This window comes from Microtus pennsylvanicus, chromosome 1 (assembly GCF_037038515.1).
Source record: "Microtus pennsylvanicus isolate mMicPen1 chromosome 1, mMicPen1.hap1, whole genome shotgun sequence".
NCBI lineage: Eukaryota > Metazoa > Chordata > Mammalia > Rodentia > Cricetidae > Microtus > Microtus pennsylvanicus.
The window spans coordinates 206182998-206198767 of record NC_134579.1 but is presented as its reverse complement, the minus strand read 5'-3'; the positions used below and the strand labels follow the sequence as shown (position 1 = coordinate 206198767).

At 41.7% G+C, this 15770-nt stretch overlaps 1 protein-coding gene across 1 annotated transcript in view; it reads right to left on the bottom strand.

The window, feature by feature from the left end:
• Positions 1–15770, bottom strand: part of Ccdc170 (coiled-coil domain containing 170) — a 73753-nt gene that overhangs the window by 22016 nt on the left and 35967 nt on the right. Inside the window, exon 6 of the mRNA XM_075943450.1 lies at positions 7488–7805. Within this exon, the coding sequence (XP_075799565.1) occupies positions 7488–7805 (318 nt within the window). The remainder of the gene's footprint in view (positions 1–7487; positions 7806–15770) is intronic.

Sequence of the window (15770 nt, the reverse complement as noted above, 5' to 3'; positions counted from 1 at the left end):
AGTGGTCCTTCCCAGTCTACCCCATCACAAAGAGCTGTGGTCCTTCCCAGTCTACCCCATCACAAAGAGCTGTGGTCCTTCCCAGTCTACCCCATCACAAACAGCAGTGGTCCTTCCCAGTCTACCCCATCACAAAGAGCTGTGGTCCTTCCCAGTCTACCCCATCACAAACAGCAGTGGTCCTTCCCAGTCTACCCCATCACAAAGAGCTGTGGTACTTCCCAGTCTGCCCCCATCACAAAGCTGAGCCTCAGAAGCTTTGCTAGCTATCAGGGCACACAGGTGTTGTTGTTGTTGTTTTCAGAACTAAATTTACATAAGTTTACATAAACTAACAGCACCATCCAACTCCATTCTTGAGAACACCATATACCAGTCCCCGGGGGGCTCCCACACAAACTGTAAGCCTGCTGCTTTTTACACCAATAAGTCTAAAGAACCAACATACTTTTCTTTCTTCCATTCTTCCTTGGTGTTGTCTGAATGTACTGAAGGCTTCTCTGCTGAGGATGTAGGGCTATGGGATGGGAACATCACAAAAAAGCACATGCCTAAACTTGGTTAATTAAAGAGGTATTTTAGCAGGCTACCCTCCAAAAAGAAACAAGAGAGACTTGGCAAGTAAAGCCATAATGCAGTTAGAGCTAGCTCACCTCCCGAGGAGATTTGTTGATCTCCCCAGCGAGGCCTTCTGCTCTTGAGACTCTACCAAACAACACCAGAGCTCTGTGACCAAAGAAAGCCTCTTGGGGCACCTAAGGTCTGGAAGCTTTTGGACATAAACAACTTTTTTCTCTTATTCAAATAATATCTTTCATTTTGGAAGTATACAAAGTAAGTTATCAGCCAGCTTAACATCAGCCACATTCCCCTTCCTCCACGTCAGTGCATGGAGCCAACAATGTCCTCTGTCTAACACTGCTCCCTCCCTCTTTGTCCAAGCTGACTTCTGTTATGGGTTAACTTGGTATCGGCAGAAAAGGTAAGCTGATGTTTTAAGGCTCTCAGAATGGGGCTTATTTAGAAATAAGCTCTTTGCAAATAATGTTGGGGTGAGATCTGGTTAGTTTCCAGTGTCTAAAAGTTTATAAAAGAAATTTGGATGCAAAATCAGACAAGTTTAAAAGGCAGATACTGCAGAAAATGTGGGGCAAATCCATGCACCAGCCAGGGAGGGCCTTGAACCATCAGAAGCCAGGTGAGCTATACAAACACAGGAACCAGCCCTAACTACACCTTGACGGCAGAATTCTAACTACAGAACTGTGAGCTAGGAAGCTGTGCTGATGACACCCAGTTAGCGGCGCTCTGTTAGTGCAGAGCTACGGACCAATGACAACTAGGGAGGATGGAGGCAGTACACCTCTGGCTGTTCTGACTCCATCACACCCAGACGTGACCTTAAAGAGTTATTTTTGACAGTAGCTGAGCAGTGGAAGTCTGCCAGTGCATCTTGGGAAATGTCTGCTCCAGTGAGTGGCAGGAAAATGATGAGGGGCTGTGAGATTTGGAGGACTAGGGCTGTGGAACTTCCCTCGGGTCTTCGGGAGCACCAGGTTATGTCCACAGCACCCGCAGAGCCTCCAGACTGTGAGACTTTCAGTTGAGGCAGTAAGCAAAGCCCGCAGAAGGAATATCTACTCCAAGGTGGATGAGCTCGTGTGACTCTGTATTTAATTCAGGAAATGGGGAGAAATTGATCAGGTCGCATCATCTCTACACATAATCAATTCTCATCCAGATTAGTAAGTTAGGAAATACCTCAAAAGGTGGAAAACTTTGCCACAAAATGTAAAATCCAAAAATGTTGCGTGTTTGAGCTATCATGCAAGGAGTCTTTGTTCTTCGTCATCTATTATATTTCCTGAAATTCTAGGCTAAATAACATTCAGAGGGTTCTTTTGGATTCCTGGGGACTCAGCAGCAGGGCCTTCCTCTGAGGCAGAAGGTTTCGAACAGGGATGACTTTGTCCTTGTCAGGGAAACATTTGATTATGTCTGGAGACACAATGGTTGTCTCAAATTGGGACTGAGGGTTGCCCTGGTATCTAACAGGCAGAGGCTAGGACACTGGTAACACGCTACAACACACAGGACACTATTACCACCTGCCACACACACATATACACAGATAAACACAGATATATGTTGTAATAGGAGCGGCGGGGCTGCGTCCCCGGCACCCGGCCGCCCACATGGCTAGCTTATGCCCCGAAATAATTACACGGAAACTGTATTCTTTTAAACACTGCTTGGCCCATTAGTTTTAGCCTCTTAACCCATTTCTAATAATCTATGTAGCACCGCGAGGTGCGCTTACCAGGAAAGATCTTAACCTGCGTCTGTCTGGAGTGGGAGAACCATGGTGACTCCTTGACTCAGCTTCTTTCTCCCAGCATTCTGTTCTGTTTACTCCGCCTACCTAATTTTATGTCCTATTAACGGGCCAAGGCAGTTTCTTTATTTAACCAATGAAACAACAGATAGAAAGATGACCCTCCTCCATCAGATATACACTTACACATCTATACTCATGCATATATATATATATATATATATATATACACATACACCTATATATACAAACACAAATACACAGCACACACACACACACACATATATATATACACACACAAATGCATATACATATACATTATCCTATACAGAGCTAGGTGTGAGGGTGCACACCCAGGAAGCAGAGACAAAAAAGATCATGAGTTCAAGAATAGTCTGGTTTCATAAGACCCTCAAAAAAAATGACTCTGCAGTCTAAATATCAACAGTTCCACAGTTAAGAATCTCTGCTCTAAGATATGGCATAGCTTTTTAAAGAGAAATTAAATTGCCATGAGCAGACATTCGGGGGGGGCAGAAATGACTTAGTGAAGAAGTGGAGGCGGTGACCTCAGTTCCACTGAGAATTCAATTCTAGAAGAGGCAGAATGGATAGCCACGGAGTAAACAAGACAAGCAATGTAAGAAGGCACGCGAAGTGGGCAGTGTGCCGGGCCAAGCCTGCAGGGCCTTCACATGGAGGACTCCACAGCTGTCTGCCTGTGGCCATGGCAGCTGGCAGCGAGAAGCAGCCCTCCACAAACAGAGTCGGCGATTTGTAAAGCATCCATTCTTCGAAAACATTTCTAAGACAATGTGCAAAAATCCATTTTCTCCTGTTTTACTTGAAGATGAGTCACGCAAGAGACCAGCCACATGCTTGATGTGGGGCTTTGAAATGGGAAGCGCAGCTACTGAGAAAGATTACAGGGTAGGGGAGGTCGAGAACGACACTAAAAAGGCTGAATCATTCTCATTTGTATGGGGAGTGGGGGGAGCAGAGCCAGCTTAACCAATTTACACCACTTTGCTTCAGAAAGTAAACATACACATCATGCTGGCAACTGTGTGCCATGTTTCACACGCCGGAATTAAAATAGGAAGGGGAAGCTGAGAAAAACACAATGAAAAGCAATAAAATGTGTGGGAAGAACACTGGCCACCAATGCATATGCACTACCACTCAAGACATCTTCCTGAAGCTCCTCCCAGCCCTGGAAATGATTTTCTGCTTCAGTTGACTTCCAATGTATAAACTGAGTCACAGGAAAAGGTGCTCTTACCCTCAGCGATATGTATACGCTACAGGGTGCAGTTCAACTATAAAAAACACCGTGTACTGGGCTAAGAAGGCCATGAGAATTACTTGTAGAGCAAGCACGGATTTTTGGTTGATGATTATTTATTGGTTTGTTTTTAAATTTACAAGTGCCTTTCTAAACTAACTTTTTAAAAAACAAAAGTCATTGTGGGGCTGGCAAGAGGGCTCAGCTGTAAATCACTGCTTTGAAAGGACCTGAATTCAGTAAGCAGAACCTACGAAACAAAAGCAGGGCCTGGTAAGGTGGAGACAAACAGATCTCTGGGCTCCTGGTCAGGCAATAGAACCTACTAGTGGTTTTCAGGCCAGTGAAAAACTCTGTTTCAAGAGAAAAAAAAAAAAAAAGAGTGGTACCTGCGGAGCAATATTGACCCAAGGTCAACTTCTAGCCTCTACAAATAAACACGCAAACACACACACACACACACACACACACACACACACATATTTACACACCACATTCACTCAAAAATTTAAAAAATTAAAAATCAAGAAGACAGAAGCAAGGACGAAGGGGAGGAGACGCAGCAGTAACAGTTAACATTTGTTGTTTTGATTTTTGTTCATTAACAACATGTTAATGAACCTATAACAACTGTTCCATTGACTGCCACTGGTAAACAATAATCTTAGGAGGCAAATCCTGGTAACTTTTTTCCTAGCAAGTCTTGGCCTGACCTGACCCTGCGGGACAGCAAACCCTCAATGACTCAGGCTATTTAATCTCCATTCATCCCCTCTAGAGTGGCTCACAGGCTCCGCTGGAGCACAATGAGTGTGGCTGGCAATGGGTCTAGACCAGTTGTGGAGAACTGTGCATGGTTGATATATGGCTTTGTTATATATTTAGTTTACAAGCCCATGAATACCCTAAATTTGAAAACACACTGGCGAGTGTGGTGGAACAGGCCTGCAATTCTTGCCCTCAGGAGGCCTTATAAAGGGGGGGGGGGTCCTGTGGGTTGAAAGCCAACTGAGTTATATAATGAAACTGCACCTCAAAAACACCACCCACTCCCCAAAAATAACAAGACTTGATGAACTCAAAGAGCTTTACTGATGTGGGAGTGTCATATATCAATCTGTTGATTTCATTGGTTAAACAATAAAGAAACTGCTTGGCCCTGATAGGTTAAAACATAGGTGGGAGGAGTAAACAGAACAGAATGCTGGGAGGAAGAGGAAGTGAGCTCAGACTCAACAGCTCTGCTCTCTGGAGTAGATGCCATGCTCCCCTCTCCCAGGCACATGTGATGAAGCTCCGACCCAGGATGGACGTAGGCTAGAATCTCCTTGGTAAGCCACCTCGTGGGCTACACAGATTATTAGAAATGGGCTAGTCCAGGTGCAAGAGTTAGCCAAGAAGAGGCTAGATATAATGGGCCAAGCAGTGTTTAAAAGAATACAGTGTCCGTGTAATTATTTTGGGGCATAAGCTAGCCAGGCGGCCAGGGTGCCAGGGACGCAGCCCCACCGCTCCTATTACTACACTTTACAGCTTTGAACAGGGACTGTGAACTTTGTACTAGTTGCTAATAAGATGAGAAAGTAGAATATAAAAAGCCAGGATGGCAGGCCACTGATAGAGCTGCCTTCCAAGTATGAGAGTCTGGGTTCCATCTTCAGTACTGAAAAATAAATAATCCACTGGGGCTGGGGAGATAGCCCCATGGTTGAAGTGCTCACTGTGTAAGCAAGGGGGCCAAACGCGGGACTCCAGAACCAAGAGTGAAGGTCAGTGACTGGGGGTTGGGTGGCTTGCCTGTAATTCTAGCCTTGAAAAGCAGGGACAGGACTTTCTAGGGTGGCTAAGCTAAACCAACATAAAAGCATTTTGACTTCAAGATTTGGGTCTAAGGATATGTTGCTTTGAAAAAGAGGTTCTGTTTTTGTTTTCACAAAAGATGAGAACCTATGGATTCCTTCCAGACTGATGTGGTTTGATGGAACAAGACCCCTTAAAAGGTCTTCATGAGCCCATAAAAATACTTCACCCAACAAACAGCAGGAAGCAGTTTGGAGAAAACTATGTACAAATTGCTAAACTTTCTAAGAAGGGGAGGGAAAAGATGGTAAGAAATGAATGCCTTGCATTGGTATGGGCTTTGAACTATTTATACAAATTTAAGTCAATTTGCTACACTGTGTATATGTATATTTCTACCTTGTTTAAGGTATTATGTTTATACAGCTCATTAAAAATGTAATATATAATTAAGAAATACAGGTTAATAGTATCATCTACAATAACCAAACTTTTAGTCATGGTATTTAGGTTTTCTAGATATATTTCAGAGATATATTTCAGCTAGATAGATAATCTTCAGCACTCCAAAGACCTATAGATTAAGGCATTTGAAGGGTTTTTAAGAACTTAGGCTTATCTCAATAATAAGATATGTCTGATTTTGGCAGTGCCGATTACTTCAAGAGGATTATGGGCATCAATGAGGCTCCTTATGGAGTTTGCTAACCATTTGAGCAAGAAACTGCTCTTGCCTAGATTGCTGTACTCTGTATGAACTGGACATGCAGGACCCACAGAAAAATGACTGCTGAACTTGCTTAAAGGTGAGACAGTCTTTCAGGGTTCTTGCTTCATGAAAGAGTCTGCCAGACATTCTGCGGGACACATAAGAAAGCAACTGATGAACTTTTCCATTACAAGGCAAAACAGATCTTCAGATTTCCTGCTTCATGGAAAAGTCTTCTGGATACTATGGGCCTGTAGGATGAAGATGGATGCCCCAACAGTACAGAAGAACTTTGGATGACAGTCCAGGCAACAAGATGTCTCTGTCATTTCTAGAGTTTTAGAAGTTGCTTAGGTAATATTATATCCTTCTGGGGTCTTTGAAGAGTTGAAGACAGATAGCTATAGTTTTCCTTAGTTATAATAAAAGATAAATTATATATGAAACTTTAGACTCACAAAGATAAAACAAATGATAGTATATTTTCTTTAGTTTTGCCAGATACAAATAGACTAAATAGAACTGTAATTCTTGCTTGAACCTGTTGTTATATGTAATTTTACTAGGTTAAAGTTAAAAACATCCTTTTATTTCGACAGAAAAAGAAAGGTGATGTGGGATCCCCCTCTGTGTGGTATGAATATGTGTTATTATCATTAGTTAATGAATAAAGCTGTTTCAGCTTTGTTAGCAGAGTAAAGCCAGGCAGGAAATCTGAACAGAGATATAGAAAGAATAGGTGGAGTCAGGGAGATGCCATGTAGCTGCCGAAGCAGACAGATGCTGGATCCTTACCAATAAGCCACAGCTTTGTACTGCTACATAGATTAATAGAAATAGGTTAATTCAAAAAAGAGTTGGCTAAAAACATAGCTGAATCTTGGCCAAACAGTGTTATAATTAATATAATTTCTGTGTGACTATTTGGGTCTGAGCAGTCAGGGAAACAAACAAGCAGTCTCGGCCAACACAGAGACACAGGCAAACAGATACACAAACACCACATGGACACATGCAACTAGGTACATACAGACCACACAGAGACAGACACATACACACCACACAGAGGTACATGGAGGCAGGGAATGGAGAAGGAAGAGAAAAAGAAACAGAAAAAGTCATTAAAAATCGCAGAAACCATGATCTCAGGGTCTTGCCAGAGCTCACGCCCCATGACTAACTGCAGGAGAAACAGAGTTCCGCATGGCCAGCTCCAACTCCATCAGTGACTCGGGTCATCCTATGTGCATCTAAACGTGGTGCAAACATGCCCCATTGTAAATTAACTGATTCCAAGACATGGCTGCTGTGTGCTGAGTGACTGCTGAGGAAGTTGTAAGGGGCCATGGCCTACTCACCTTTTTCTTGCTCTCTTCCTGGATACGCAGCTCTCGAATCCTCTCCAATATGGCGTCCTCTGCGGACCCAACCATATCCAATCCGCTGCCAAGGACCTTTGCGAGTTTCTCCCTGAAGGAGGAGATCTGGTTTTGCGAGCCTGCGGCTGCATCCCTGCTGACCTTCAAGCTCAGGTCCAGCTGCTGGCAGTTTTTCCTCAGCTGGTTCAGCTCTTGCTTTGACGCCTCCCAGGCTCGCTGCGCAGCAAGCAGCCTTTCTTGGAAGAGCTTAGCTTCCCTCTCTAGGGCTGTTTTGGCATCCAAGGCGCTGAGCAAGTCCTGAAAGATTACAGAATGCAAACAGTAAAGGGTATATCTGCATTTGATGAGGTCTACATTTACCTCGCGTACCTGCGGCTCCAAGGACTTAGGGTTAGGTGTGCGTTACAGTTCTAGTTCCACGGTCTCTCCATGTCTTCATGAAGTTATTAAATAAGTTGTTTGGGCTGCAGAGATCACCCCGTGGTTAAAAGCACTAGCTGCCCTTCCAGGGGTCCCCAGTTTGATTCCCAGCACCCACGCAGTGTCTCAGAACCATCTAGAATTCCAGTTCCAGGGGCTCTGACACCCTCTTCTGACCTCAGACGCTAGAGTATGGTGGACTTACAATTTGAAGTAGATTAATCAAATCTCATCTAACACCAAAAGAGCACCAAGGTTAATTAAAATACTTTAGCTTTTAAAAATGTTTCTAACCTACTATCTACTACCAACTTAGTCATACCCTAAAACAGTGGTTCTCAACCTGTGGGTCACCCGACACCTTTAGTGGCTGCTTCTCCGATATCCTGCATATCAGATATTTACGCTACAATTCACAACAGTAGCAAAATTACAGTTATGAAGTAGCAACAAAATAATTTTAACGGCTGGGGATGGGGGTCACCACAACAGGAGAAACTATACTACAGGGTTCCAGCATCGGTAAGGTTGAGAACCACTGCCCTAAACCAAGCGTTGCCTCTTTGTAAATCCAAGCACCCGTCATGATGTTTAATTAAAATCACAAGAGTAGCTTCGTTGTGTTGTTTTTTTTTTTTTCTGGAAATATCCGTCCCCGCGGACTCTACGCTGTTTCCCTAGGAAATAAAGGAGCGGGAGCTAGCAGCAGACCTTGGGGACAGCCGCTCCCCGGCACTCTAATTAATCTCTCTGGGATTCGGCCACTCTGTTCTACTGGAAATAGGTGTCCTCGGGACTGCAAATCAATTACCTTCCCAGTCCCCTGCAGCAGGTCGCCGGGCTGGAGTCTGGTTGAGTGGCTACCTCAAGGATGCTCTGAAGCATGAGACATGAGATGACATGACCATAGCTAGGCATGACCTGGTGGCAGCTGTCAGACCACACTGACATGGGAGGAGAAAAAAACAGCTTCTTTCCCAGAAAGCTCACAAGTGACCTCCACTGAGAATACATCTGCAAGTAAGGGCAGGCCCTAGGCAGAAGGCAACGCTTAAAACATTTTGTAATAATTAACGGATCTTACTGGGTGTGGTACTATATGCTTTTAATCCCAGCATTTGGGAAGCAGAAGCATGTGGATCTCTGTAAGTTCAAGGCCAGCCTGACCTACATTAGCAAGTTCCAGGATGGGACTACATGCAGGGATCCTATCTCAAAAAATATCAAGACAGTAATAACAATAATAATAAAATTATAATAATAATAAAATCTTTAAGCTCAGTAGGCGAAAGTCAGTAAATGAATAATAATAACTTCACCATTACATTTAACAAAATCATATACAAATAACAGAAAGTGTTCAATGAAAGGCATAAATCTATCTGAAGGAAAAAAAAAGTCTTTCAATAGCTCTATAGAGAGGGCTCAGCGGGTAAAGTGCTAGTCTCAAAAGCACAAGAACCTTGAGTTTGAGTTCCCAGACCCCACATGAAAAAGCTAAGAGGTCTGCTGGATGGGGAAAAAATATATAGATCACCAGAGTTGGCAGGGCAGCCAGTGTGACCTCATCAGTGAGCTGCAGGTTCACAGAGAAGTCCTGTCTCAAAAATAAGGTAGTGAGCAGAAGAGGGAGAGAGTCTCCATCAATCACCAGTCTCCACAGGCACACAAACACATATACAATCGTGCATGATAAACATGCACACACAAACACATATAGATTCATGCAAGACATACACACACACAAACACATACATATTCATGCAAGACAGATACACACACCAACATATGTTGTGGAATATTATTTTAACTAGGCAAAGATGTGTTACCTTAGTTTATACTATGGAATATTACTTTAACTTTATAAAGATGTGTTACATTAGTTTATTATATGGAATATTACTTTAACTATATAAAGATGTGTTACCTTAGTTTATTCTATAGAATATTACTTTAACTGTATAAAGATGGGTTACATTAGTTTATGCTATGGAATATTACTTTAACTGTATAAAGATGAGTTACATTTGCTTCTGCTGCCTTTGTTAATGATGAAAAGGCGTGTTGCTGGTTCACCTTGTCTGCCTAAGGCACCTAATTGACCTAATTAAAAAGCTGAACGGGGTGGTGGGCAGAGAAAATAAATAAGAGGAGGAATCTAGAAAAGAAGGATGAAAAAGACTGAGGGAGAAAGAGAAGGAGCTGCAGGCAGCTGCCAGCCAGCAGTTCAGAGTAGGACTGTAGTGATAGAAGCAGCGGGCTACGTTCCTGGCACCTGGCCGCCCACACGGCTAGCTTTATACCCGAAATAATTACACAGAAACTGTATTCTTTTAAACACTGCCTGGCCCATTAGTTCAAGCCTCTTATTGGCTAGCTCTTACATATTGATCTAACCCATTTCTAATGATCTGTGTAGCCCACGAGGTGGCTTACCAGGGAAGATCTTAACCTGTGGCTGTCTGGAGTGGGAGAATCATGGCGACTGACTGATTCTGCTTCTTTCTCCCAGCATTCTGTTCAGTCTTCTCGGCCTACCTAATTTTCTGTCCTATCAAAGGGCCAAGGCAGTCTCTTTATTTAACCAATGAAATTAACACAAAACAGAAGACTCTCCCCCATCATTTCCCCTTTTTTCTGTTTAAAGAAAAAAGAAAGGCTTTCACTTTAACATAGTAAAATTACATATAACAAAACAGTTATAAAGCAAGAATTACAGTTACAATATTTATATCTACTTTATCTTTTATCATAACTAAGGAAAACTATAACTAACCATTCTTCAAATCCATCAAAGATTCCAGAAGGATACAATTTTCTTAGGTCAAAGGTTAATTTGGGTATTTTACCATCATTTGCTTTCACAGGACCCCCTAAGAAGAACGACGCCCCCATGTCAGCTAGAAGCAATCTTAGAGGACGACGTCCCCTCTCCCAACAGAGTTTGCCCTCAGGGTTAGGGACATCATTTAGTGGTTGGTTTAGGGTTGAGGGGATGGAGGAGATATTTTATGGAATTAGGGGTATTTTTTTTAAAAAAAAAAGGGGGGGGGATTAACTGGTTTTATGGGATGATTGGTATTTGTGAATTACTGTTTTTAGAAAATTGTATTGGTACTGTTTCTTGTATATTGATGTATTGAATATTGAATGTGAGTGTTCCTACCTCTATTTTTGTATAAGAGTATGCTTATAACTTTGTCTATATTGTATTGATACATCTACCATATTACAATGTACATTTCTACCTCTGATATTATTTATATAATAACATTGTTTACATTTGATATGTAATGACATTGTTTACAGTTGAAGATCATTGTCTTCATATATTGCACAGTTGTTTATTCTCTTAGTCTTCAAGTTAGATAGGTATTGAGAATTATATGTTTGTCATATTTATTTTTAGGTTAATCAGGTTTTTTAGATACATAGAGATTATATTTAGTATAGATAGTATAATCTTCAGCCTCTTCGAAGAGCTGCAGAAAATGGCCTTTAATCTAACCTAGAATTCTGTGCCAACGAGACACAATTTACTCCTGGCAACACCACTCTACTCCTGAAAGAACGTTGAGCACCAAAGACACTCCACTGGGAGCTTGTCTTCTTGGCAGAACTGGCCTTTGGGTTAAGAAAAGCCCATACCTCAACTACTGACAAAGATACAGAATATCCATAAGTGGATGAAACAAGATTGTCTTATCTTGCCAAGACAGGGTAGGATAGTTCTAAGAAAGTTCCTTGCCTTTAATAATGGTATGTCAGTTATGTTAGGCCTTAGCCAAAGTTGGTTGACTCAACATTGCTAACAAGACTTTGGGTGATTGCCCAGGTAGTCAGTTGTCTCTGTCATTTGTTGCACATTTTGGATATCTCTCGTTTGTTAAGTAATATTAATTCCCTTCTCAGATCTTTGACAGAGTTGAAGATTAGATAATTGTAGTTACTCTCTACATTATTTAGACTCCTTGAGATAGAATGTTTAGCAAAACTTTTGTTATATGTTTCTTGCTCAATATTGTTTGTTATATTTATTATTTGTTACTATTGTATATAGTTGTATTTGGTTTAGTTCTGTCTTATTTAGACAAAAGAGGGAGATGTAGGGGAAGCCCAGCCCAATGGGGGGGCGTGTTCGCCTCAGGCTAATGTTTACATATAAATCCCTTTTTGTATTTCCTGCCCATCACTGGATCCCTGGTGTTGTAAGCTATCCCTTCATTAAAATTTGCTGTTTAATATTAAGCTAGCCTGGTTTTTACACCACATACATAGGACCTAAAGAAAGAAAAAGTAAAGAGTCCGAGATTAAAGGTAGATAAAGAGAAACAGGTTCATTTAAGTTAAAGAAAGTAAGCTAGCAAGAAACAAGCATAAACTAAGGCCAAGCATTCATAACTAATAAGTCTCCATATCATGACTTGGGAGTTGGTTGGTGGTTCAAAAGAAAAGAACTGGTACGCACATATACATTCATGCATGACACACAGGCACAATTGATTCCTATCATGAACTTGCTAGCTACAATATGGATTTCTATAATGCGAGAGATCAAATTATTTTTTTGAAAATACAATTAGTTTTTGTCGAGGTGGGAACTTCTGGCTGAACCTTAATCCTCCCAGTTCTAAACTAACTATATAAATTTAAAAAGTCAGTTGTTTAATACTGCCAACCACAGTTAAGATTAATAAATAAATCCTGCAATTCCTGCCACACAGGCACACTTGTGTAAACAGGGACAACTTGGGTATAAATTTTTCATATAATACTACATAACAAAATAAAATATGCGAGCAGCTTTTAAAACTACAATTCCATTCCCCCCCAAAAAAAACATAAGTATAAGCTAAATTATTAAGTATGGAAATGACAAATATTCAAAATTATTCAATTAGATTACAGTTATGTATCACCGAGTGACACTATACCTTACAGAACAATGCGGAGAACTGTCTGCTGACACAGCACTAACCATAGATTTTTTTGAAAGCAGCGTTACTTCTTTTATTTTAATTCAAATTAAAATTAAATATCTTGAAAGTGAAGAAATCACCTTAAAATCTCTAGGAAGCCAGGCACGAGGGTGTACCTGGTTTCAACAAATCTCTGTAAGAAGGGCTTACTTTTGTGTCTTTGTTTTTCTTGTTTGTTTGCCTTGTTGAGACAGAATCTTTGTAGCTCCAGCTGGTCTAGAACTTACAATGGAGACCAGGCTAGCCTTTAACTTTAACTTGATCCCCCTGTCTCTCTTCTCTCATGAGACAGAAGAGCATGTTGCCACATGCCGTCAACTTCTACAAACGTCTTCAAATCCAAGCATACCCCTCCGAAGTATATAAGTGTAGTCCAGGAGGATTGTTTTGTTTACTCTAACAGATGCTCAGTGAGGCAGAAACTACAGAGCCACGTTTTCCTGCAGGTGAGTGGACCTTTCCCGAATCCGAGCTGTCCCAATAACTTTGTGTATACTGAAAAGGGCAATGGTAGCTGAAGTTTGGAAGTCTTAGCAAATTATTATTATTAGAAAATTATTAGAAAGCTCAATGCTGGCTGACCGTGGATTTCTCTGCCCCAGAAGCCACTGTGTTCCTGGGCTGCACTACAGAGCCGAAAACACTGCTCTGGGCTGGTCAGCCTGAGCCTGGAGGACCACGGACAGTTCCTGCTGGACCTTTTCAGCAGGAAAACAGGGGTTCTAAGATGGCTAAGATTAGAACCACAATAATAAATAATAAAAAACTTTGTATCATGGAATCTTTAAATGCTATTCTGATTTCTAAATTTTTAGAATGACCCTAAAGATAAACCATCTTATAAATTTTAATAAAAAGTCAGAATGCAAATCGTGACAATGTCGATACAATCATATAATAAAAGCTAAGAAGTAAAAAGAGGGAGACAGAAAAAGTTAAGAGGATTGAATTCTTCCTGTTTCACGGCAGGGAGTACAATCCACAATCCTACATCATTCCTTGGCTTGGTTGTGGATTCTACTTTGGAGCCCCAGAACCAACTGTAACTTTGACCTCCTCCGCAGGTGTTACATTCCTGTTTGTTTTCATGCTAATTCCTCATCTGGAGAGAAGAACACCTTAGCTTCTTATACTACACTAAGAGGGTCCCAGTGAAGAGCATTGGGAAAACCCTTGGGCTGCTTAGCCAAAGAAAGAGACCTAGAAATGGCTTCAAAACATTTACCATGTGGCCGTAAATAAAAGGGATTTCAACTAGGCCTGATAGAACAGGCAGGAAATCCTAGCTACTTGGGAGGCTGAGAAAGGGTCAAGGCTTGCCTGAGTTATGGAATGTATTCATATCCAGTCTGGGCAATTTAACAAGATCTGGTCTCCAAGAATTTTTTTTTTCTAAGTAAAGAAAGTATGTCTGAGGGTCACGTGCCTTGCATGAATGAGCCATAGGTTCAATCTGCAGAGCTGTGAAGAAGCAAAAAAGGAAAGGAAGGATAGGGGAAGAGAGGGAAGGGAAGGGGAGTGGAGGGGAGGGGATGGGACGGGAGGGGACGGGAGGAGGAATAAATGCTATTTCAGTTTACGCTGGGAAATAAGACACTACCAGGATTAGAGCATAAATTGGAGAAACTCTGTCTGGTCTCAACCTCTTTTGCTGGGGAGCTGCCCCACCTGGAACTGTAGTAACATCAGAGACTTTCCAGCTCTGGGGAAGCTTGAGGGAGAGGCAGACACCGGGCCGTATGGGAAATGTTAAAGATTAAATGTTAAAGCCTTTAAAGCTCTTGCCTAGAATATACAAGGCCCTGGGGTCAAGGCCCAGAACTACCAAAAAATAGCTAATGAATTAAAGAATAAAATATGTCAGGCATGGCGCTCGCCTTTAACCCCAGTGCCTGGGAGGCAGAGGTAAGTTGATCTCTGTGAGTTTGAGCCTAGGCTGGTCTACATAGCCCCCAACTAGCTACATAGTGAGACCTTATCCCAAAATAAGTAACCAACAATAACTCATATTTCCTACAAGAGCTGGGGTCTAGGTAAGAAATTACTTGAAAGTTTCTTCCAACATGGCGTGTGGTATCAGACAGCTTTAGTTTCCTCAGTGATCTAGTCTGATCATTTCTTGCTTCTGGGAACTCTTCCCCCTGCCTCTTCTCCTCAAACACTCTCATATTTATTTTAATCTCTAGATAAAAGTGAGTCCCGAGGAGAGAGAAGTAAAAATAAATCATGTTCTGGAGTCACCCTGAGTACGGCATGAATCTTACCATGGGCTCGCTGCAGCTGTGGCTTCCACACACATGGAGCCAGCCAACAACAGCCGAAAATAAACAGGAAGGAAATGAAGTGCAGACCTTTCCCGCACAAATTCTTGCTAAATCGCAGTTCGTGTGCCATTTTGCTTATATTAAGTATTAGAAGTAATTTAAAGATCATCTAAAATCTATGAAACAATATGCACACTAAACTATAGTGTTTTATGGAATGACTTGAACATCCACAGGTTTTTGCAATCCATGGGGCATCCTGGATTGGAGCCCCCACAGATATCAAGGGAATATTAACTATAACCTAATACTAAAAATAAATATAAGATACAGCCTTAAGCATGTTTCCCATTTCACAGATAATTTTAAAAGAAACCAGATGTTCAAAGGAAAAGTTGCATGCCTGGGAGGGACTTCATAGGCAAGGGATTCTGGAGCCAGAACCATAGTCCCAGCAATAGCAGGGAAGCTGTGGCACACACTTTTAAACCCACCACGTGGGAGGCAGGTGGGTCTCTGTGAGTTCAAGGCCAACCTGGTCTACCAAGTGAGTTAAAGCACAGCCAGAGCTGTCTAGAAAATAAACAAACAAACAAGCC